This window comes from Sphaeramia orbicularis, chromosome 22, assembly GCF_902148855.1.
Source record: "Sphaeramia orbicularis chromosome 22, fSphaOr1.1, whole genome shotgun sequence".
NCBI lineage: Eukaryota > Metazoa > Chordata > Actinopteri > Kurtiformes > Apogonidae > Sphaeramia > Sphaeramia orbicularis.
The window spans coordinates 8228576-8251249 of NC_043978.1; the positions used below are offsets into that span (position 1 = coordinate 8228576).

At 39.9% G+C, this 22674-nt stretch overlaps 2 protein-coding genes across 9 annotated transcripts in view; one reads left to right on the forward strand and one right to left on the reverse strand.

Annotated features, from left to right (window-relative positions):
* The window catches only part of strn3 (striatin, calmodulin binding protein 3), a 30222-nt gene extending 21180 nt beyond the window's left edge, over positions 1–9042 (forward strand). The window contains exons 10-18 of one of the 8 annotated variants that reach the window (XR_003934576.1): positions 465–512; positions 1334–1455; positions 1717–1884; positions 2123–2263; positions 2983–3090; positions 3193–3279; positions 6756–7604; positions 7743–7758; positions 7807–9042. Coding sequence is in view for 1 of the 8 variants with exons in the window: in XM_030127360.1 (XP_029983220.1) it covers positions 465–512; positions 1334–1455; positions 1717–1884; positions 2123–2263; positions 2983–3090; positions 3193–3279; positions 6756–6925 (844 nt within the window). In the remaining 7 variants the exon portion in view is untranslated. Of the gene's footprint in view, positions 1–464; positions 513–1333; positions 1456–1716; positions 1885–2122; positions 2264–2982; positions 3091–3192; positions 3280–6755 lie in introns of all 8 variants that reach the window. The other 7 variants (XR_003934570.1, XR_003934571.1, XR_003934573.1 and 4 more) reach the window with 7 other exon arrangements.
* Positions 9043–13224: 4182 nt separating this feature from the next.
* drc2 (dynein regulatory complex subunit 2) lies at positions 13225–21714 on the reverse strand. Its single transcript, XM_030127051.1, has 9 exons — positions 21571–21714; positions 20324–20491; positions 19190–19359; positions 19015–19022; positions 16693–16868; positions 16213–16386; positions 15860–16078; positions 15650–15754; positions 13225–13598 (listed from the first exon to the last, which is right to left on the reverse strand). The coding sequence occupies exons 1-9, from the start codon at positions 21712–21714 to the stop codon at positions 13302–13304; spliced, it is 1461 nt and encodes a 486-aa protein (XP_029982911.1). The 3' UTR covers positions 13225–13301.
* Between the last annotated feature and the right edge of the window lie 960 nt (positions 21715–22674).

Below are 22674 nucleotides of genomic sequence, written 5' to 3' on the forward strand. Positions count from 1 at the left end.
CAAAATGACTAGAAATAACTAAAAATAATAAGAACATGGACACAGAATGATAGAAACCAATTAAAATGTTTGAGCACATAGAAAATAGTTGAAAATGTATTTCTATAATCCCATAAAGTTTTGTTTTGAACATTTACAGTTGTTTTTCATAATAAATATGATAAAAATTCAAGTATTTATTTATTTATTTATTTTTTTTTTTTTTTACTATAACACACTGTTTTAAGCATTTCCTACATATAATAATGATAGTTAATAGCCAGACATTGAAACTTAAGTTTTTTTGGGAAAAAGAATTGTCAAAAAAGAAATTTTGACACTTTTACTGCAAAAACAACTTAAAGAATTCTAGGTCTGTTATAATGGTGGTCTTTATAGGGTTAACAGAGATGAGGAGGTGGATTATGTGTTCACTGATGGTGTAGGTGTTGTGTTCATGGTTTTTCCTGTTCTCTGATTTCCAGAAGTGCCTCTTTTGATGTAGAACCCATCTACACATTCAGAGCCCATGTGTAAGTAGAACTCTGTCTGTTTTAATCTGTGTCTGGGTTCGTCCTTAACCTTAATCCTAATCTTAAACCATCAAAATACAACCAGGCCTGGATGGTGCCTTCATGGGGACCATGTAAAAGTCAGACTCTGCCTCACATAGACAGACAGATGCAGTGTTCACATGTTGTCACTGTGTTAAATAAAACGCTGCTCAACTAGAAACACAACAGAACACAGAAGGTGACGTACAAGAAAACCAACAAATTCCTGAATTATACAAGTTTATGTTTGTATTCAGACCTGATGAAGCCGGTTTCCATCTGAACCCACACGTAGAAACACTGAGACCATTTACATGACCATAAAAATCCAATAACTGGGAGTAATCAGATAATTGTAATAATCAGGTCTCATGCACTTCAGAAATATGATTTATGGTTTAGGTGTTTCAGTCCATTATTGTACAGTTATGGTAGAATCAAACTTCCTGTTATCGTCTTCTATGTAACTTCTGTTTTCTATAATTTAATAGTTTTTCCACATGTTCAGATGTAACAGAACTAAATAAATCAGATTAACAGGTACACAAACATAAAGACATTGGAGTATTGGAGACAAATCCAGGTGTATTAATCTGTTTTGTCATAATCAGATTACTGCTGTTATCTGATCAAACAGATCAGATTATACTGTTTAGATGATCAATAATAATCAGATACTGATAAAATGTTTCATTGTGGAGTTGGAGACCTAATAGTTCTGTTGTGTTAGTCCTAGTTCAGTGTGTGTATGTGTGTGTGTGTGTGTGATGTAACGTCCTGAGTGTGTGTCCGTCCTGCAGCGGTCCCGTCCTGTCCTTGGCCATGACCTCCAGTGGCGAACAGTGTTTCAGCGGAGGCATCGACTCCACCATCCAGTGGTGGAACATCCCCAGCTCCAACGTGGACCCGTACGACACCTACGGTACAGACGCAACGCAACACGACGCAATACAGTATAACACGACACAATATGATGCAATACGGTACAACACGACACAATATGACACAGTTCAGTACAACACAACACAATATGATGCAATACAACGCGACACAACACAAAACCAATAACCAATGTTGAGTAGAAACACGTAGAAACACAACGGCTTTAGGACACAACGACATAAACGCACAACAGATGTTCAGCCAAATAAACACTCCTTTTTTCTTGTCGTCATCCAATCAGACCCCAGTGTATTGGCTGGGTCATGGGTGGGGCATACAGACGCTGTGTGGGGATTGGCTTACAGCGGCATCAAGAACCGCCTCCTGTCATGTTCGGCCGACGGAACGGTTAAACTGTGGAACCCACAGGAGAAGAACCCCTGCATCAGCACTTTCAACACAAACAGAGGTGAGACCAGAACACACACACACAGCACCCCCGGTGGACACAGCGAGTACTACATATAGGTCAGAGCATTACCATGACAACGGGGTCCGATCACCAGCTATTATTATTCATTCCAGTCATTTTTAGAGGCAGGTATTTGGTGAAACATTAATGAAACCAGATGATTATCAGTGGTTTTAAAAGGTTTGTAAAAACACAACAGCAGTGAAACATCCAACGTTAATGAGTGTTTCTACAGAGCACGGCGTCCCCACGTCTGTGGACTTCAACGGCTGTGACCCCGCCCACATGGTGGCGTCCTTCAACAGCGGAGATGTGGTGGTGTACGACCTAGAGACTTCCCAGAATGCACTGGTGCTGAAGGGCCAGGGAGAAGGCAGTAAGTCCACACAGGCAGCAGAACCTCCTCCTCCTCTTTCTTCTTCTTTTCCTCCTTCTTCTTCTCCTCTTTCTTCTCCTTGTCCTCCTTCATCTCCTCCTTTTCCTTCTTCTTCTCCTTCTCCTTGTCCTCTTCCTCCTCCTCTTTCTTCTTTTCCTCTTCCTTCTCTTCCTCCTCCTCCTTCTCTTCCTCTCTTCTCCTCCTCCTTCTCTTCCTCCTCCCTCCTCTTCTTCTCCTCCTTCTCCTTTTCTTCTTCTCCTCCTTCTCCCCCTCTTTCTTCTTCTCTTCCTCCTTCTTCTCCTCCTCTTCCTCTTTCTTCTTCTTTTCCTCTTTCTTCTCCTCCTTCTTCTCCTTCTCCTCCTCCTCTTTCTTCTTCTCTTCATCCTCCTCCTCCTTCTCTTCCTCCTCCTTCTCATCTTTCTTCTCCTCCTCCTCCTCCTTCTTCTTTTCCTCCTCCTGCTCCTTCTTCTCTTCCTCCTTCTTCTCTTCCTCATCTTCCTCCTTCTCTTCTTCCTTCTTCCCTTCCTCTTCCTCCTCCTCCTCCTTCTTCTCCTCCTTGTCCTCCCTCTTCTTCTTCTCATCCTCCTCCTTCTTCTCTTCCTCCTCCTCCTCCTTCTCCTTCTTCTCTTCCTCTTCTCCTCCTTCTTCTCCTTCTCCTCCTTTTCCCTCTTCTTCTCCTCCTCCTCCTCCTCTTTAACCTGTGCTCCTCTTTGTCCCAGCTCTTCCAGGGTCCAATCATATCAATAAGGTTGTGAGTCACCCGACGCTGCCCGTCACCATCACAGCTCATGAAGACAGACACATCAAGTTCTACGACAATAAGTCAGGTCTGTCCATGGGAACGTTCCTCATTCTCCTTCTGACGACGGAGGAAAACATGTGCGTTGTCTTTATCCTCCCTGAACCCTGTCCTGTGTCTTTGTCCTCAGGTAAAGTGATCCATGCCATGGTGGCTCACCTGGATGCAGTGACCAGTCTGGCTGTGGATCCCAACGGGATCTACCTGATGTCAGGAAGTAAGTCTGGAAACACGTGTATCCATAGTAACCATAAGACAGAACCACACAATAATCATCCTCATATCACTGACTCCACCTGGACTTTACCTAGAAGTTAAAAAATAAAACAGTTTAACGTCGTTATTCAGTTATCTGATGAACTGAAGGGCTGGAGAATATTTATCCACGTTATAAACAACTTTTATTATATTTATACTAAACAAAGTCAGAGGAAAGTCCTAAGCCGCATCTTCCATATCACTCACCTCATATTATAACTGCCTAACTCATACACAAATGGACAAAAGTATGTGGACATGTTGAACTCAGGTGTTTCTTTTCTAACAGGGGTCTGCGATACAAAACAATAATGACTAATGTCAGAATATAGTTTTATATTATGGGATAAATATCATATTGATCATTAATTTTGATGTTTCTATGTCAAATCCTCATTTTACAGCTGTAGACATGTGTCCCAATATTTATGTCCATATAGTTCAGAATCAATATTTCCTTAAAGTTTAATGATAGATTTTTCTTCCTCAGTCAGATGTGATGAAAGTAGATGGTTAGATGTGGAAGAAAATTATTATTTACAGTCAGAGCAGGAAAAATATTTTAGAAATTTACAGGAAGAACATTTAAAATCATAGTCATGGATGAAAACAAAAAAATCAGTGTTGAAAGAAATAAAGTCAAAACCATCTCTGAGGCATGAGATAACAATATAACCCAAACTAACCAATGCACTGATATTTATCCCATAATATAAAACTATATTCTGACATTAGTCTTTATTGTTTTGGATCCCAGACCCCTGTTAGAAAAGAAACACCTGGATTCAATGTGTCCAAATATTTTTGTCCACTTGTGTATGAAATATGCTATGAGGTTAATGATATGGAAGATAAGAAAAGAAAAATACCATTTATTATTAAGTCAGTGTTTTTTGCTTTTGAACCTGAATTTATCTAATACATAATAAATTAGTTTGTATCAGACACCAATGACCAAACTAATTTAAACCTGTTAGTTTGTAAATAGGGATGTAGCGATTACTGGTATACCAATAAACTGCGGTAAAATTGCCAACGGTTAGTATTACTGTTTAAATTCTAATTATTATGATAACCGTGTTTGATTAACACATTTTTCCGGAGAAAATGCCTATGTAAAGATCTGCTTTTATGCCAAATATTTGAGCATAATTTTAATTTATTACAATTTTAATTGTATATACCTAATATTTGGAACCAGTATTCACTTTTAAAGTCTTTGAAAAGGTTCGTTAAGCATCAGTGTGTTATTTATGCAATAAATTCTATACATTTTTCAAATCAGATTTTATATATTTTTTTGTTTTCTGGCCTTTTGTGTTTTTATAGTAGGTTAAAGTGAAAAAATAATAGGCAGATGATATAGATGAAGTTGTGCCAAAAAAAAAAAGATCCCAGACTTGGGTATAATAAACATTTGTTTAAATAGTATATAAAGGCAAAATCAAAAGTACTGAAAAATGGACAAAATAGGCTCAGACCACTAAGGGTTAGTATTTGAATGTTTCTGCCAGAGAAAGTGCATTTTGCCTATTATTTTATTTGTTTTTTTCAAAATGCAACTTGGTTAAATTACACTACTCAAAAAAAGTTAAGGACCACTTTTTAATTTGTGTATAAGTTTTTTATATGAGGTATTCTACTTCTGGAAATACCCCAATACAACTGTCCTGAATGTCCTCAAACACACTGTAATCAATTTCACACATGATTGGATTCAATTGTTGCATAATGTCTCTGACATCATTGCACATCCTGAAATGAGGGCCTATAGGGGTGTCAGCTGACCACGTGAAGTGGTACAAAAGTGGGTGCAAAAGCATTTTCTGTCTTTAGTCTCCACAATCAGACAACTTGGTGACAACAGCAATGCCGAGACGCCACCTGAGTGAACCAGAAGTTGCCAGAGCCCTAGGGATGCTGGAAGCTGGCCTCAGTCAGCGAAGAGTAGCCGAAATGATGGGTGTGTCGCACAGTGTCATCAGCAGAGCAAACCAAAGACACCGAGAGACAGGGTTATACTCCGAGAGACCCCGCAGTGGCCGACCAGTTGCAACAACCCCTGGAGATGATCGCTTCTTGACGAATCTCAGCCTCCGCAACCGCTTTCACAGTGCACGTCGCCTCAATAATGACTTCGCTGCAGCAACTGGAGTGATTGTTTCCATTCAAACAATCCATAACCGACTTCACCGAGCCAATATGCGTGCCAGAAGGCCAGCTCAGTGTGTCCCACTCACCCCTGCTCCCCCAGGGACCACGTAGAGACGAGTACGGTTGCCATAGGCGATGCCTCCCCACACCATGGTGCTGCCTCCTCCATAACGGTCATGTTCTGCAATACAGGGGTCAGCAAATCTCTCTCCTGGTCGCCTCCAGACTCTCACATGTCCATCATTGTGGTCAAGGGAGAATCTGCTCTCATCTGTGAACAGAACTCGGCGCCATTACTGTTGGGTCCATCTGACATGCTCCTGAGCCCAGTTGAGACAGATTCTGCTGTGAGCAGGGGTGAGTGGGACACACTGAGCTGGCCTTCTGGCACGCATATTGGCTCGGTGAAGTCGGTTATGGATTGTTTGAGTGGAAACAATCACTCCAGTTGCTGCAGCGAAGTCATTATTGAGGTGACGTGCACTTTGAAAGCAGTTGCGGAGGCTGAGATTTGTCAAGTAGCAATCATCTCTAGGGGTTGTTGCAACTGGTCGGCCACTGCGGGGTCTCTCGGAGTATAACCCTGTCTCTCGGTGTCTTTGGTTTGCTCTGCTGATGACACTGTGCGACACACCCATCAATTCGGCTACTCTTCGCTGACTGAGGCCAGCTTCCAGCATCCCTAGGGCTCTGGCAACTTCTGGTTCACTCAGGTGGCGCTCAGCATTGCTGTTGTCACCAAGTTGTCTGATTGTGGAGACTAAAGACAGAAAATGCTTTTGCACCCACTTTTGTACCACTTCACGTGGTCAGCTGACACCCCTATAGGCCCTCATTTCAGGATGTGCAATGATGCCAGAGACATTATGCAACAATTGAATCCAATCATGTGTGAAATTGATTACAGTGTGTTTGAGGACATTCAGGACAGTTGTATTGGGGTATTTCCAGAAGTAGAATACCTCATATAAAAAACTTATACACAAATTAAAAAGTGCTCCTTAACTTTTTTTGAGTAGTATATTTCAGTGTGCGTATCAATACTTTTTGAACATTTTGAGCACAATTTCAACAATACCGTGATAATAATGATAACCGTGATAATTTTGGTCACAATAACTGTGATATGAAATTTTCATATCGTTACATCCCAATTTGTAAATAAGTATGACTTTATTTCTGTAGCACATTTAATGGACATTATCCATCCCTGTTTGTTAAACTGCTGATTGGATCAATAACTGCTGATCAATAACTTATACTGATGGCGTCTGTTCTCAGGTCACGACTGCTCTCTGCGTCTGTGGAACCTGGACAGTAAAACGTGCGTCCAGGAGATCACGGCTCACCGCAAGAAGAGCGAGGAGGCCATCTACGATGTGGCCTTCCACCCCTCCAAGGCCTACATCGCCTCAGCCGGAGCCGACGCCCTCGCCAGGGTCTACGTCTAAAACCACCGAAGAAGAAGAGACGACTGCGGGGCGATAGACACAGACAGATGCAGGGAAAGAGAGAGAGAGAGGCGGGTCTGTATAAACCGGACTCAGGTGTGTTCAGGGTCTGAGACGACGAGGACACGCATCAACCCCACGTTAACACCACGCCACACCAGGGGGCGGAGCTTCACGCCTCCCTCCAACTGACTGCAGACAGACGCACGGACGTTCACAAACCGGAAACACGTCGTGCGAATGTTGTAAACGCCGCTCAGCTGATCTGTGACGGACGACACTACATGACCCCTGACCCCCGAGTCAACACTACAGAACGGAAAAACCCCCAGAATTCACAGCGACGTCGGCGAGGACGCGGGTTCTACTCCGGTTCTCCGACTCAGACGTGGAGTCGCAGCAGCGTCACAGGCGGTTCAGTCTGAAACGGACCTGACTCCGAAGGGTTCACAAGGAGCTGATTTCAGGAAACGTGTGTTCTTCCCTCTTCACCTTTGTTATTGATCATCAGATGATCAGAACCGACGTCATCATTAAAACGGGACAGACCTCCCCTCGCTGATGTCATGACCTTTGACCTTTAACCCACCGAAGGAGGTTCCACAGATGATGTTTCATCACTAAGTTTATGTCCACCAGCCTGGTCCTGATCCAGAACCCGGTCTTGGATGTGGATCTGGTCCTGGATCTGGTTCTGGTTCCGGTTCCGGTTCCAGTCCTGGATCTGAATCCGGGTCTGGTTCTAGTCCTGGATCTGCATTTGATTCTCATCCTGGTTCTGGTCCTGGTCTTAGGCTTGATCCTTGTCCTGATCCAGGTCCTGGTCCCAGTTGGTCCTGGTTCTGGTCCTGGTCTTGGTTCTGATCCCGGTCTTGGAACAGGTCCTGGTTCTGGTTCCAGTCCTGGTCCTGGTCCCAGTCCTTTAAATCTACGTCACTTCACTGCGTTTATATTGAACCTATTTCAGCCTAAAGGATGGTCACATGACCTGCTCCGTGCGTGGCCACAGGCCTGTTTGTAGAAAAGCATTCTGGGGTTTTTCCTGGAACGTTTCAGAAACAGGAGACGTTCGGCTCAAACTCTGTTGTGTTCTTTATTTAATCGTTAAATCTGATCGAAAGCTTCAGAAACAGATGCAGTTATTTCACGTCCGGATCGAGTTCTTCGCCACGTCTCCTGTTTCTGCCGCCGTTTGTCTCTGACGTGATTGGTTCGTTCTGACCCCACCTCAGCCCCTGGTGGGCCAATCAGGGCCCTCTGTTTCAGCCACAGACGATTCAGATTCAGACCTTTTGTTTGTTTGTTCGTTTGTGTAAAATAAATCTAGTTTTTATATCCTTTTTATAAATGGACGACTCTGCGTCCTCAGTCCCGTCCTGCCATCACATCACTCACTGCCCCGCCCATCTACTTCCTGTCACATGGCCGTTCACATGGTAACAGATGGAGGTCAGACTGAAAGTGGAGGAGAGGAGATGGTGCGTTCAGGTGCCCTCTGTCGTCAGGGCTCAGGTTTACATGACTGCTACGACCAGCAGGGGGCGACATTTTATCAGAAAACTGTGGCGTTCACTGTCAGTCTGTTGAAACCAGTGATAGTCATAAATAAGCACCATTTGGATTTTATGTCAGTGCAGTTGGTGTCGTTAGTAACTGCATTAATAATGAATTCTGACAATATACAGAAAAAACTCAGACTTTGTCACATACATTAAGTTTCTACCTCATAATTACAACTAACGTCAAATATTTATGAGTAAATACAAGTTGTTTTCTCTTAATTCCAAGACATTTTTTAAACACTAAGAAAATTAATCATATAAAATTTGTAATTATGATCAAATGATTAGCATTAAGTCATAAATAGAGCCATTGGCAGTCTCCACACATCTCCATGGCAACCAAACTACATCCACTCAGCAGCATCTGGGATGGCGATGAGCTGTGGTGGTTGGAAAACACCTGAACGCACCACAGACAGGCTAGTCATTTTAATGTCTGTGGTGCGTTTAAGGGCTACACGCTGTCATCCAGCTGTGTAAAAAAAAAAAAAAAAAACTGAAAAAAAAATCAGGATTTCAATTCAAAGCATAGAATACTGTATGTTCTTAAGAGCACCTGAATGCACCGCTGTGTCTAGCTCCTCCTCTTCCTCCTGGTCCAGGTTTTTACATCTGATGGTTTTTAGCCGATTGGAGTTTTATTCCACGTTTCTTTGTTTTTATGTTTTAACTGAAGGGATTTCGACGCCTCCAGACTCGTTTTCCTTTCACTCCATTTTCTTTTCCACCGCGCTACGACTTACTGTGTAACTAAAGACTTTTTTTTTGTTTGTGTAATGCATGATTAATACGATAAAGTATTTTTTCTAGTCTTCCAAAAAATGGAAAAAAAGAGTTCGATCAGTTTGCGAGTTTTGATGAGTTTTGTAAGTTTTTTTTTTTTGTTTTTTTTTTGATTTACAAACTATGAAACAGCAGATTTTAAAGATTGTACCACAAATAGCAAAATACAACTGTTGAAATGTATATAAAATGTCTATAATAACTATTAAATGGTGTAAATGTACAGAGGCTCGTGGTTGTTTCTCATAAATAACACATTGGGTTTTTATTTCAGTTGAGTTTGAACATGTGCAGACGTTCAGTTTTATTGAAGGAATGTGGCTTTAGTATGGAAGCAAATGTGTGCCAGTAGATATTGAGTAGTTGTATTTCGAAAGAGTTTTTTTTTGAATAGTTGTATATTGTATTTTGAATTTTGTTATTTAATATTTTTAATAATTGTATTTCGTAAGTTGAATTTTTTATCGTTGAATTTTTTTTTTATAGTTTTATTTCATAATTTGAATATTTTATAGTTGAATTTTTACATAGTTTCATAATCTGAATTCAATTATTCAAAGAAGTTTTTTTAATTCACCATTCTCAAACACAATGCATTTCAAAATCAATATAAAAAAACAAAAAAAATTCAATATAGCACAAACATCTTGACCAGGCAAAACCAATGGCGTACTGAGCCACTTGATCTAACTTTCGCCCAATCATGCGTCACACTGGGTATCATATAATGCTCTGGTAGCGGTGTCTGTGTGTAAAAAATTCAACTACAAAAGATTCAAATTATGAAATATAATCATTCAATATCTGATGGCACACATTTGCTTCCATACTTTAATGTCTTTGATTTAAAAAAAAAAAAAAAAAAACTTTAAAGAAAAAAACAAACCAGATGACCTGATTGTGTGTAGTTCAGGTTCACCTGTTCAGTTGAGTTTCATCCAGTTTTCTTGGTTTTTAAACATGTTTTTTTTTGGGGGGGGCAGTTTTAGTTTGGATGATAGCAGTAGTTTATGCGGTTGGTAATTACTTTAAACAACATTTCCATTGTTCCATATTTAATGCGACTGAAAGGGTTTTTGCTGAAGTTCAGACTTATTTTGCCGACCGCTATTTACAATAAACACAATGTTTCTACAAGAAAACAAACAAATACCAAGAAAAATAAATAAATAATTCAATGTAATCATTGCTAAATATCCAACAGAAGAGAATACATGTTTAATTTAATTCAGGTAAATCATGTCCTTATAAAACTACCAGTATTGATCCTAGTTTCTTAAACCAGTCTTTTCTTTAGCCCATTCTCAGCTCTATATTTTTGAATAATAGTTCATTTGTACATCTGTTTAAAAGTTTGAATTGTTCTAAACCACAGGTGTCAAACATGCGGCCCTGGGCCCAAAACCGGCCCGCCAAAGGTTCCAATCCGGCCCGCGGGATAAATTTACAAAGTGCAAGTAAGAGCATCAAACTCAAAAATAATATCAGAATAACCTATAAGTAGTGACAACTAGGGCTGTGCAATTAATCGAAATTCAATTATGATTTTGATTATTAGACGCAACGATTACAAAAATTATGTAATCGAGAAAAAACGATTATTAATTTTGAGTTGTTTTAATTCACGCGCACGCAAGCTCCCATGAGCTGCTCTGCCCCGCCCCCCTCTAAACTACTGCTGCCAGCTAGCCGGCAGGTCCACCCCAAGAGGACAGTTGGACCTAGCGGTCTGGAAAAATGGCAGGAGAATCACAGCAGAAGTGCTTGGTAAACAAAAAAGGCAAGTCAAATTCAATTGTATGGAATCACTTTGGGTTTGATGAAGAAGACGAAGAGCAAAAACACATCACGTGCAAAAAGTGTTTCGTAGTTGTGTCCGCACCGACCGGTAACACAACAAACCTTTGTAACCATCTGAAGTTTAACCACCACCACCTTTATCATAATCTTATGAAAAACTAAAACACATAAAAACAACTTCATCTGCAATGCAATCTTCAGTCTCCGAATCTCTTTATGCTGTAACTCCCGTATTAACCTAACCCTAACCCGTATAACCCTAACGTACGTATTCTAGATGGCTGATGTATACAGAAGGCCTGAACTGAAACCTTACGGCACGCCACTGAATTTAATGTTTCATACTACATTGAACATACTTGAATTTATAATTTGCACTTAATGTGAGTTTTTTTTTTTTTTTTTTAAATTGCTACAGTTCTATGGCAAGTCTATAGCAGTTAATTCCAGTGCACTATTTATTTACAAAAGGAAACATACTTGAATTTACAGTACACTTATTTGCATTCAAAGATTTTTTTGTTTCGTACAAAAGTGAACATACTTTGTTTTAGTGGTTAAAAGCTTTATTTATGTTTAAAGAGTATATTTTACATTGTTTTGCAAGAAAAAATAAACAACTTTAAGGTTAACAAATAATCGTTTTTAATAATCGTGATTTCAATTATTGCTAAAATAATCGTGATTTTTTTTTTTTCTATAATTGAGCAGCCCTAGTGACAACACCAGTTTTTTTCTCTTTGATTTAGTGCAAAAAAAAATTATGAAAATGTTTACATTAAACTATCCTTTAACAGTAAAATGTGAATAACCTGAACAAATATGAACAACCTGAAATGTCTAAAGAAAGTTAAGTGCAATTTTAACAATATTGTGCCTGTTACTAAATGTTTTGTGCCTCTGTAGATCTGTTCTGTTCTGTACATGTAGCCTATAAATGATAAGTCAAGGCATAATATTGATAAAATTGTACTTATATTTCTCAACAAATTCCATTTTTTTTAAGGTTATTCACATCCTTTTTGTTTGGATAGTTTGTAAATGTAAATATTGCCATAATTGAATGTTATTTTTTGCACTAAAACAATTTGGAGTTATTATTTATCGGTTATCATGCTATTATTTTACTGGCCCACTTCAGATTAAACTGAACTGAATGTGGCCCCCCCCTGGAGGAAAATGAGTTTGACCCCCTGTTCTAGACTGTTTCAATCGACCTTCCAGGACATTCCACAGATTAACCCTGCTAACAGAAATACATCTACTTTTTTTATTTGTTCTTGCCTTAGCTTTTTTTTTTTTGAATGCCGGTTCTTTAATCTGATCTGATCATTTACCAAACATGGACGAGCTGCTGGAATCTGACTGTGAACAGATTCTGCTCCCAGAGTTCAGAGCAGTGCTGACATTTCAACAGGAATCTGTAGAATTTAAACATCAAGATAAAACATCTGAGAAAAACCAAACACAGCCTTACTCTGAACTCTTTATTCTGTTGAACTGAACACATCTGATCGGGCTGTCAAACATACGGCCCGTGGACCAAAACCGACCACCAAAGGGTCCAACCCGGTCCGACTGAGATATTAACGATGAAGGACGTTAAAGTCATGTGAGTCCAGGTTCCACATTCACACCAGTCAAATACTAACATACTAACTTATAAATAATGACAATTCTGAACTTTTCTCTTTATTTTAGTGAAAACAGTAAAATGATATGAAAATGTTTATATCTACAAACTATCCTTTCACAAAAAAAGTGAAAAATATGAACAAATCTGAACAAACCAGAAATGTCTTAAGGAAAAATCAGTGGAATTGTCCCAATTTTCTGCCTGTTATTAAATGTTTTGTGTGTTTGTAGATCCACTGTGATCTGTACGTTCTACTGAACATGTGGAAATGATAAAACTGAGGCAGAATATTGTTAAAATTGCACTTATTTTTCTTGAGAATTTTCAAGTTGTTCACGTTCATATTTTTTTTAAATGATAGTTTGTACATGTTGACATTTTCATCATGTAATTTTACTTTTCTCATTTTGAAACATAGAGAAAAGTTTATATTTGTCATTATTTATAGGTTCTTGTGTGAGTGTAGTCCTGGTCTGACCCCCTTTGGATCATCCTGCTCTGAATGTGGTGTAGTCCTGGTCTGACCCCCTTTGGATCATCCTGCTCTGAATGTGGGACCTGGACTCACAGGAGTTCCATGTTGGGTTCTGTGTCGTCAGGTCGTGTATCTGGACGCGTGAACGGCCTCCACCACCGTGTGACGCAGCCTTGGTTCTGGCGGGCTGGTCGTCATGGTAACCGGGGCTGGGTTCACAGTGAGCAGGGCGTGGCGTCCTGCGACGGTGCGTTCGCTGACCGTCAGGGAATCGAGGTGCTGCTGCAGCAGGACCTTCAGCTGCTGGTTTTCCCTCAGCAGCTCCTCTCGCCGTTTCCTCGCAGCTGCTCTGAGCTGCAGCGACGAGTTGTACCGACCAATCAGACGTCGCAGCTCCGGGAGCCCCTCCTCCTCCTCCTGGAAGAACGAGAACTTTATTTATGAGGAGCCTTTAAAAATCAAAAAAGACTATGTTAAAAATGGGAATGGAAACGCACAAAAAAAAAAAAACACAAACGAGAGTGAAAAATTAAACCAGGAATGTTGCCTTCAGGTGCCATGGGGAAGATGAGCCTTTCCACTTGTGAATTCTAAATTACTAGTGCGTTGTGTTCAACTGCTTTTGTTGGCTGACGTACAATTTATGGTGACCTGCTATTTGGGTAAAACAGTTTGGGTTGTGTTAATTCATCTGATACAGCATTTTTTTTTTCTTTGTACATTTTTTCCCCCAAGTTGTGTATGTTGTAAATGTGCACAAGCATCACTTAACAGCAGAAGAACATTAATAAAAGTTTTTGGTTTTTTTTATCATTGGTGATAAAGCCCTCATTGCTCTCCGTCATGTTGAAAAGGTCAAAGGTTATTTTCATCTCGGCAGCTCATGGATCAACATTTCTTCCCAGTTCTTTAATGGAAAATACAAGATGAGGGGGCGTTCATGTGCAATTTTCGAGTTCGTAACTAGTATTTACCATCATTTCCATAGCACATGAAGGCAGCATCAGTCCTGGAAAACCTAAAAAAGTCATTGAATTAAGTAAAAATCATAAAACATACAAATACATTATTACAAATATTAAATTATTTAACTCTTTGTATTGTGTCTGCCACTGCCGCTACCGCCGCCACTATACTAGCAAATGAGGCTACTGGTATTATTACCTCCGCCAAGGAGGTTATGTTTTTGCCAGGGTTTGTTTGTCTGTTTGTCTGTCCGTTAGTGTGCAACATAACTCAAAAAGTTATGGACAGATTTTGATGAAATTTTCAGGGTTTGTTGGAAATGGGATAAGGAAGAAATGATTAAATTTTGGTGGTGATCCGGGGTGGGGGGGCCCACGGGGGGGGGGGGCCACTGATCAGCCTTGGCGGAGGTCTGCGCTCTCCGAGTGCTTCTAGTTATTATATATTTTTGTATTATTACAACAATTCTTATTTTCCCCTCACTCCCTCCTCTCTCTTTCTCACTTTCATTTACACCCCTCTTCCTCCTCTTTTCCCTATCGCCCCTACCCAAGCTATATTGTTTACATTTATGATCTTTTTCATTGTAATATGATGTTGTCGTCGTTGTTTGTCAATACTCTGTCGTTGTTGTGGTTTTTGGTTTGTTTATTTGTTTGATTTTCCCTTTCTTGATGTGTTGTTGTTGTTGTTGTTTTTCTGTCCACATTGTCTTGTTAACTATCACAAATTAAGAAAAAAAAAAAAAAGTAAAAATCATTAAAAAAAGGAGGAAAACTCTGATTTAGATGCTGAAGAAAACTCAGTTTTCCTTCCGTTGGTGAAGGTTCAGGTTCAGTTTTGCATCATTTTCTACTTATATTATTGAACATCAGTAGTAAACACCTCATTAGTTTCTAGTATTAGTTTTATTTGAAGTGAAGCTGAAAATTAGCAACAATTAGAGAATGAAAAGGTTGAGATTTAGTTTTCATCCAATAAACTAGAAGCACTCGGAGAGCGCAGACCTCCGCCAAGGCTGATCAGTGGCCCCCCCCGTGGGCCCCCCCACGCCAAGGAGGTTATGTTTTTGCCAGGGTTTGTTTGTCTGTTTGTTTGATTGTCTGTCTGTTAGTGTGCAACATAACTCAAAAAGTTATGGACAGATTTTAATGAAATTTTCTGGTCTGTGCCCCCCCCGTGGGCCCCCCCACCCCCGATCACCACCAAAATTTAATCATTTCTTCCTTATCCCATTTCCAACAAACCCTGAAAATTTCATCCAAATCTGTCCATAACTTTTTGAGTTATGTTGCACACTAACGGACAGACAAACAAACAAACAAACCCTGGCAAAAACATAACCTCCTTGGCGGAGGTAATAATGGAGTCAAATTCAGTCAAATTCAGTCAAATTCAGTATGAACTCATTAAAACAACTTCACCACAAATGAATGAAGTTCACTTCAGATCTGGACCATCAGCTGTGTGGATCCAGTCCAGGTCTGGGTTTTAGGACTCACCGGTTTCTGTCGGTCCGTGTCGGCCTCATCTTCTTCTCCTGTGAACTCCTGGTGCTTCTCCTCCAGATTCTTACAAATGTCTGAAAGACGAAGCAGCTTCTCACCCTGGAAGAGCAGAGGTCAGGGGTTAGAGGTCAGGGGGTCAGGGGTCAGAGGTCATGGGGTCAGAGGTCAGGGGGTGGAGTCTGAAGGTAACTCTGCGGCATCCACCTGTAAGATGACATCCTGGAGCGTCCTGGTGGCCCGGTCGCTCTGGACGCTGAGGACCGTCAGCTGCTTCTGGGCCCGGTTCCGAGCCTCCGTCAGCTGGTCCTGGAGCCGGAGGGTTCTACGGGTCACGGCGGCTTTGGATGAGATCAGGTCCTGGATGACCGGTTCCTGTTCGGCCTGACTGGAGCTCAGCAACGTCCACAACGCAGAGACACATTTCTGAAGAGGACAGAGACGGTGAAGACGAAACCGGATCAGAGGCAGAACCGTCGTCAGGGTTCGGGATCTAGTGGTGGTTTGAGGACGTGTTCACGCTGTGATGGTCTAAAGTGGTTCTGGTTCTGGGTCCGGACCTGCATGTCCTGGGCCTTCTTCACGTCCTGGTCCATCTCTCGGATCAGCCTCTGTGTTTTCGTCTCCAGAAGCTCCAGCTGCTTCTTGTTGTCGGTGTAATTCTGTCGAGCGTCCTGGACCAGAACCGCCTTCTGGGCCTTCATCTCCTTTGACTGTTGGAGCAGAACCGCCTTCTGTAAAAACAGGAGACACAGTAGGACCTGGATCAGGACCTGGATCTGGGTCAGGACTGTGGATCAGGATCTGGATCAGTCCTGTTCATAGACACAGGTCAGTCCTGTATCTGGACCTGGACCCGGTCAGTCCTGTACCTGGACCTGGACCTGGGTCAGTCCTGTACCTGGACCTGAACCCGGGCCAGTCTTGCACCTGGACCTGGGTCAGTCCTGTACCTGTACCTGGACCCGGTTCAGTTCTGTACTTGTACCTGGACTGGGGTCAGTCCTGTACCTGGACCTGGACCCGGGTCAGTCCAGTACCTTGTCCATCAGTGAGTTGTGGAAGAAGGCGATGCTCTGATTGTAGACGTTGTGAATCTCATCCATCACAGACTCGTATTTCTGGTCCAGTTTGAGGGACTTTTGGTTCAGGTCTAAGTATCTGTGCCGGGTCTGATCCGCCATGAGCCTCCTGAGACACAAAGACAAAAAAACAACTAAAACCACGTCAAAGAACCAGGACACAAGACCTGAGGATGTCTCCTGCATCCACATATGTAGGTTTACTGTCAAACAGAGGGGATTTCTCACAGACTGCAGTGGAAGCTCAGCTTCCCCTAAAATTGCGAAAATTAAATGGTTAAATATGTTCGGTTGTGTTGACATTTTATTGACTACAAATGTGTTAGAACATGTTCATCTCAAAGATGAGTTCGTTCAGAATCAGCTTTATCACAAATCAACGGACGCGATGTTGTTCACTTCTCCTCCATTCCCGTTGCGCTGTTTTCTCCTCCATCTCTGCTCAGTGCATTTGTCCGTAGACTGTGTCCGTCTCTGGGCTTCAATGGGACTGAGTGGAACTGTTTTTTTCATTGCCTCAGAACTGGACAGTAATTGGATAAATGCCACGATGTTGTCCCGCCCCCAGACGCCGGGCGTCTTTGGGGGTGAATGGAGCTGTGGGTGGAGCTCGGCCGGGCTGGACGCCAGAATCCCACGTGCTGATTGGAGGATCAGTCGAAAGGCTGAATCCCGTTTGATTGACAGCTGTTTTCAGATCTACTCCTTCACTGACACAGTTCAGTTTAATACCGTCACACATTCTGCTGTGAAATCAAGAGAGAAACCACTACGAAATTACTCGTTCATTTCTTGTACTGTAAAATAAAACACACTCATTGTACTTCCTTGTTTCAATTTAACATAATTTCAGTGTTTTCTTGTTTCAGTTTCATAATTTAATCATTTCTTGTTCGAGTTTAATATGGTTTTGTAGATAGTTAAATCAAACTGTCGGCTAGGTCGGAGTGAAAGGAGCATCTGTAGTTTAAAAAGGCTGAAGTCTGACACCCACAACACAATGGGCCAAGGCAATCTAAGCAGAGAGGACACTGGTCCAGTCCCTGGAAAAGACACCTACTTGGTACGATAAGGTCACTGAGCATTTTCTTTAAAAGGAACGGAGGGCCGAATTTATGTTTAAATAACTTGCCAATTAAGCCGACAATGAGCTTCCCCTGTCTGAAAGACGAGCAGCCGCAACTGCTGTCAAATGTGATGTCATCAGACTCGTTTTTCTTTAAATTCATGATAAATGAGACAAAAATGAACCAAATTTTCTTAATTTATGATCATCATTCAATTTTCAGTTATTTTTCTGAATTTCGTTGATAACTTTAATTTTTTTTACTTTTTTTCTCTTATAATTTATGATAACTGAGCCAAAAATGAACAAAAGTACCACAAATCGTAAGAGAAAAATTAGGGAAACCCCCCCCCACATTTTTCTCATTATGTGATAATTTTGTACATAATTGCTGAGTTTGATTTTGAATTCATGATAAATGAGCCTAAACCGAACACAATTGTCTTAATTTATCTGCTAATTTAGCAAATTTTTCACAATTTTCTTTTCATTTTAATTGTTTTGTTCATTTTTAGCTTGTTTTTTGTATAATTTATTAAATGAAATGAGCCAAAACTGAATAAAAATTTCTTGATTTCTGATCAATTAGTTAATTTTGGGGGCTTTTTTTTTTTTTTTTTTTTTTAACTTTTTGAGAACTTTGCTCATTTTTGCTTGTAATGCATGTGATGTCACTTCAAGATGTCTTTTTTTTAATTGAAAATATTTAGGTACTCAAGGCATATAAATTTTGAACAAACATCAAGATGTCAAAAAGAAAAAGTATTTGAACAAATACATTTTTAAAAAATGCATAGATTTAAAGACACAAAGCAGAATAGGCAAATAATAGTATAAAAAAAACATAACTAACAAAAATAAATGCATCAGAGAGTTCAGTCTGTTTTAAAGAATTCTTTAGAAATTGCCAAGGTGCAAGAGCTTTTTTTTGTTAAACATAAATTCTCAAAATTTAATATATTTTTCAAATTCCATCAGGAAGATTTTAAAATTGGGGTGTGTTTTGGTATATTTACTTTGGTGTATATGAAATCTTCCAAATAAAATGATCAAATTTACAACAAATTCTAAATTACGAATGTCATGTTCAAAATATGTAATTACATTTTAGGATGTTATAGTTGTTTTTTCATTACTTTTAGATATGATATATATTTTCAATTTTAGACCAGAAGTTAGAAGAGTGTTGTCACTTCAAGATGTCAATTGTTCACACATGAGTCTGATGACATCACATGAGTCTGATGACATCACATTTACATTAGAATGGGAACAACCATGAAAAAATAAATAGGATTTAAGTAAAAAAATCCAAACTGATCCTCAGGACCTGCAGTGTGAACAGAACCGTGTCTGATGTCGTCACCTTCTACCGGTGCTTGTGCTCACCTGTCGGAGCTGAAGGTGTTGCCCAGGTGTTTGACTCCGCCCTCCCACTGCTGCTGCACCAGCGCCAGCCTCCGCCCCTGCAGGCTCCAAAGGGCCTCCAGGTGCTGCAGGTGACAGCGCTGCACCTGAGCCTGCTGACGCTCTGCCTCCAGCAGGTCGCCCTCCAGGTTCTGCAGGAAATGACAAAGTGCACATGTCAGAGCTCGGCCTGGATCCACTTAAGTCCAGATCCTTCAGAGTCTGGATCCACCAGAATCTAGATCCGCCAAAGTCTGGATCCACCAGAGTCTGGATCAGCTAGAGTCTGGATCCTGAAGGGTCCAGATCCTCCAAAGTCTGGATCAGGGGTGTCAAACATGCGTCGGGGGCCAAATGCCAAAAGTTCCAATCTGGCCCGTGGGATGAATTTACAAAGTGCAAAATTCCACAGATTCATTTTAGCTCAGGTTCCACTTATAGACCAATATGATCTGAAGTCAAATAACCGACAAAAAAAATAATGACTCCATATTTCCTTCTCAGTTTGATGTGAAGAAAATATTACATTATGTCTTTAAATAATGACAACTTCAAACATTGGCTTTGTTTTAGTGTAAAAAATAACATTAAATTATGAAAATATTTACATTTACAAACTATCCTGTAACAATAAAATGTGAATAACCTGAACAAATATGAACAACCTGAAATGTCTAAAGAAAATTCAGCACAATTTGAACTCTTTTCTTCCTGTTCCTCAGTGTTTAGTGTCTTTGTAGATCTGATCCATAATGCACATGGAGAAATGAGAAGTTGAGGCAGAATATTGTTAAAATTGCACTGATTTTTCATAAGAAATTTCAGTTTTTTCAGGTTATTCACATCTTTTTTGTTTGGATAGTTTATAAAAGTAGGTATTTTCATAATTTAATGGGGTTTTTTTGCACTAAAACAAAGTCAAAAATTTGTAGTTGTCATTATTTATCGGTTATTCTGTTATTATTTTACTGGTCCGGCCCACTGGAGATCAAATCAGGCTGAATGTGGAACCTGAAAGAAAACGAGTTTGACACCCCTGCTCTGGATCCTTCGGTATCTGAAAGGTCTGGATCCACCAAAGTCTGGATCCTTCAGTGTCTGGGTCCTGGGTCTCACCTTGATGATGCCGTCCAGCCCGTCCAACTCCCTCTCGAAGGTCTGACTCATGACAGACACCTGGATCCGGAGCTCGGCGGTTCGGGTCTGACGCAGGATGGAACGCCAGCCCTCATTGATCTTCAGCAGGTTGACAGACGTGTTCTTCTCCTCCCTCTGCAGCTTGTCCTGATCACAAAAATAAACAAAACAAACAAACCCAGAACATCTTCACCTCCTCCAACATCACATTTACTGAATCTGCTTTTACTCACATCATATTCACATTAAAACAGAATCAGCTCCTGAACTTGGAAAATCTGACAGTTTTATGAGTGAAATAACAGTTTTACAAAACCCCAAATATTACAAAAGATAAAAAAAAAAAAGAAGAAGAAGAGGAAAACAGTTAATTAATATAAATGATCATGTTGTAACTAGTTATTATGGAGCCCAGGAAGGGACATGAAGAAACCATGACACTTCAAACAATAAAAACACAATTAAAAGCAGAAAATGTAAGAATGTTCAGTCCAAATGCTGGTTGTTTGTAGTTTCACAGATAAAGTCTTTGGTCTAAATGTGAAATAATGAGAATTAATGATCGAATGGGTTTGAGTCCAAAGGAAAACACTGTCTGTACATTACAGTACATTCACTTTACAGGTTCCATTTACTATAACATTTACAAATCTACTGGATAAATGGACACAAACCAGTTTATATGTGGAGTAACACTTTATCATATACACTGAAAACAGATAAACAACACTTTGGTGATTTGCATTTAGTTAATCTGATAAAAGTATGTATGATTTAACATATATCTATGAGGAAGACCATTTATGGAAAAAAAAGTAGATCAGTGAATTGAAGTATTTTAATAGTTGTATAGACTTTTATTGGTAAATAAACCACAAAAACAAAACAAAATGGATAAAATATTAACAGAATGAAGAGAATAATTAAGATAATTAATAAAATAATTTAAAAAATAATAATTTAAATAGCAAAACAAACAAAAAATGGACACAATAATGAACAAAATGAGGAAGACAATCAACAAAATTAATTATTATGTTATACATATATATTAGAATTATGTGATATTCAAATAATCATTTATAAAAACCTGTCGATCAGCGATATTTATCTCATTTGTTGCTCCTCGTGTTTTCATGAAGACACAGTCACTGAGTCTCTATTTAAAAATTAAACATCCTGGACCTGAAGGGGATCTGATTCATGATGCGTTTAAGGACCGGTACCTTCAGGAACAGGAAGAGCATCTCCTCCTTCTTCTTGGCCATTTCCTCCTCGGCCTGAGCCCTCTGCTGCAGATACAGGAGCCTCTCCTCCTCCGTCCTCCCTCCACCTTTACCTCCTCCTCCTCTCTTTGACTTCTTCGGCATTGTTCCTCCTCTTCCTCACTGAACTTCTCAAACATTAGAATATCACATGGTTCACATTCAGACTGAAACTAAAGTGAAGCTTAAAGACAAACCAGAAAAAGAGTGGATGAACAAACTGAACACACCCTTTATCAGTTCATTATACAGGCTGATTTGTGCTCTCTTTTCGCACTAAAGTACTCATATATTATTAATTCAACAGTACACACTCGACTATCATCTCTTTTATGCTACTGCGCAGTTTTAACTCGATCATTTTATCCAAATAAAGGAACTTATCATAAAGTGACATAACTAAAACTAACACGGCACGGTAAAAGCTTAACGTTGCCGTCTTTAAAACAGGTTTCGTCGAGTTTTTGTAATCCTTACCTGTAAGAAACACCGTGCTGTAACAGGCTAAAGGCTAACAGGCTAACACCGGCGGAGTTTGTTAGTTTGTCTCCATAGCAACGACATCACGACGAGACGCCATCTTGGATCGTGACAACTTTTTTTTTTTTTTTTTTTTTTTAAATTTCATTATTTTATTTCATTATTTTTTAAAATCTTGATTTTACTTTCTTTATGCTTACATTTATTTCATCATCATTATTGTTGTTGTTTTTACTGTTATTATTATATTTTTAATTGACATTTTGTTAACATACAGGGTGGGGAAGCAAAATTTACAATGAACATTTAGTTGTTTTTTCTCAGCAGGCACTACGTCAATTGTTTTGAAACCAAACATATATTGATGTCATAATCATACCTAACACTATTATCCATACCTTTTCAGAAACTTTTGCCCATATGAGTAATCAGGAAAGCAAACGTCAAAGAGTGTGTGATTTGCTGAATGCACTCGTCACACCAAAGGAGATTTCAAAAATAGTTGGAGTGTCCATAAAGACTGTTTATAATGGAAAGAAGAGAATGACTATGAGCAAAACTATTAGGAGAAAGTCTGGAAGATGC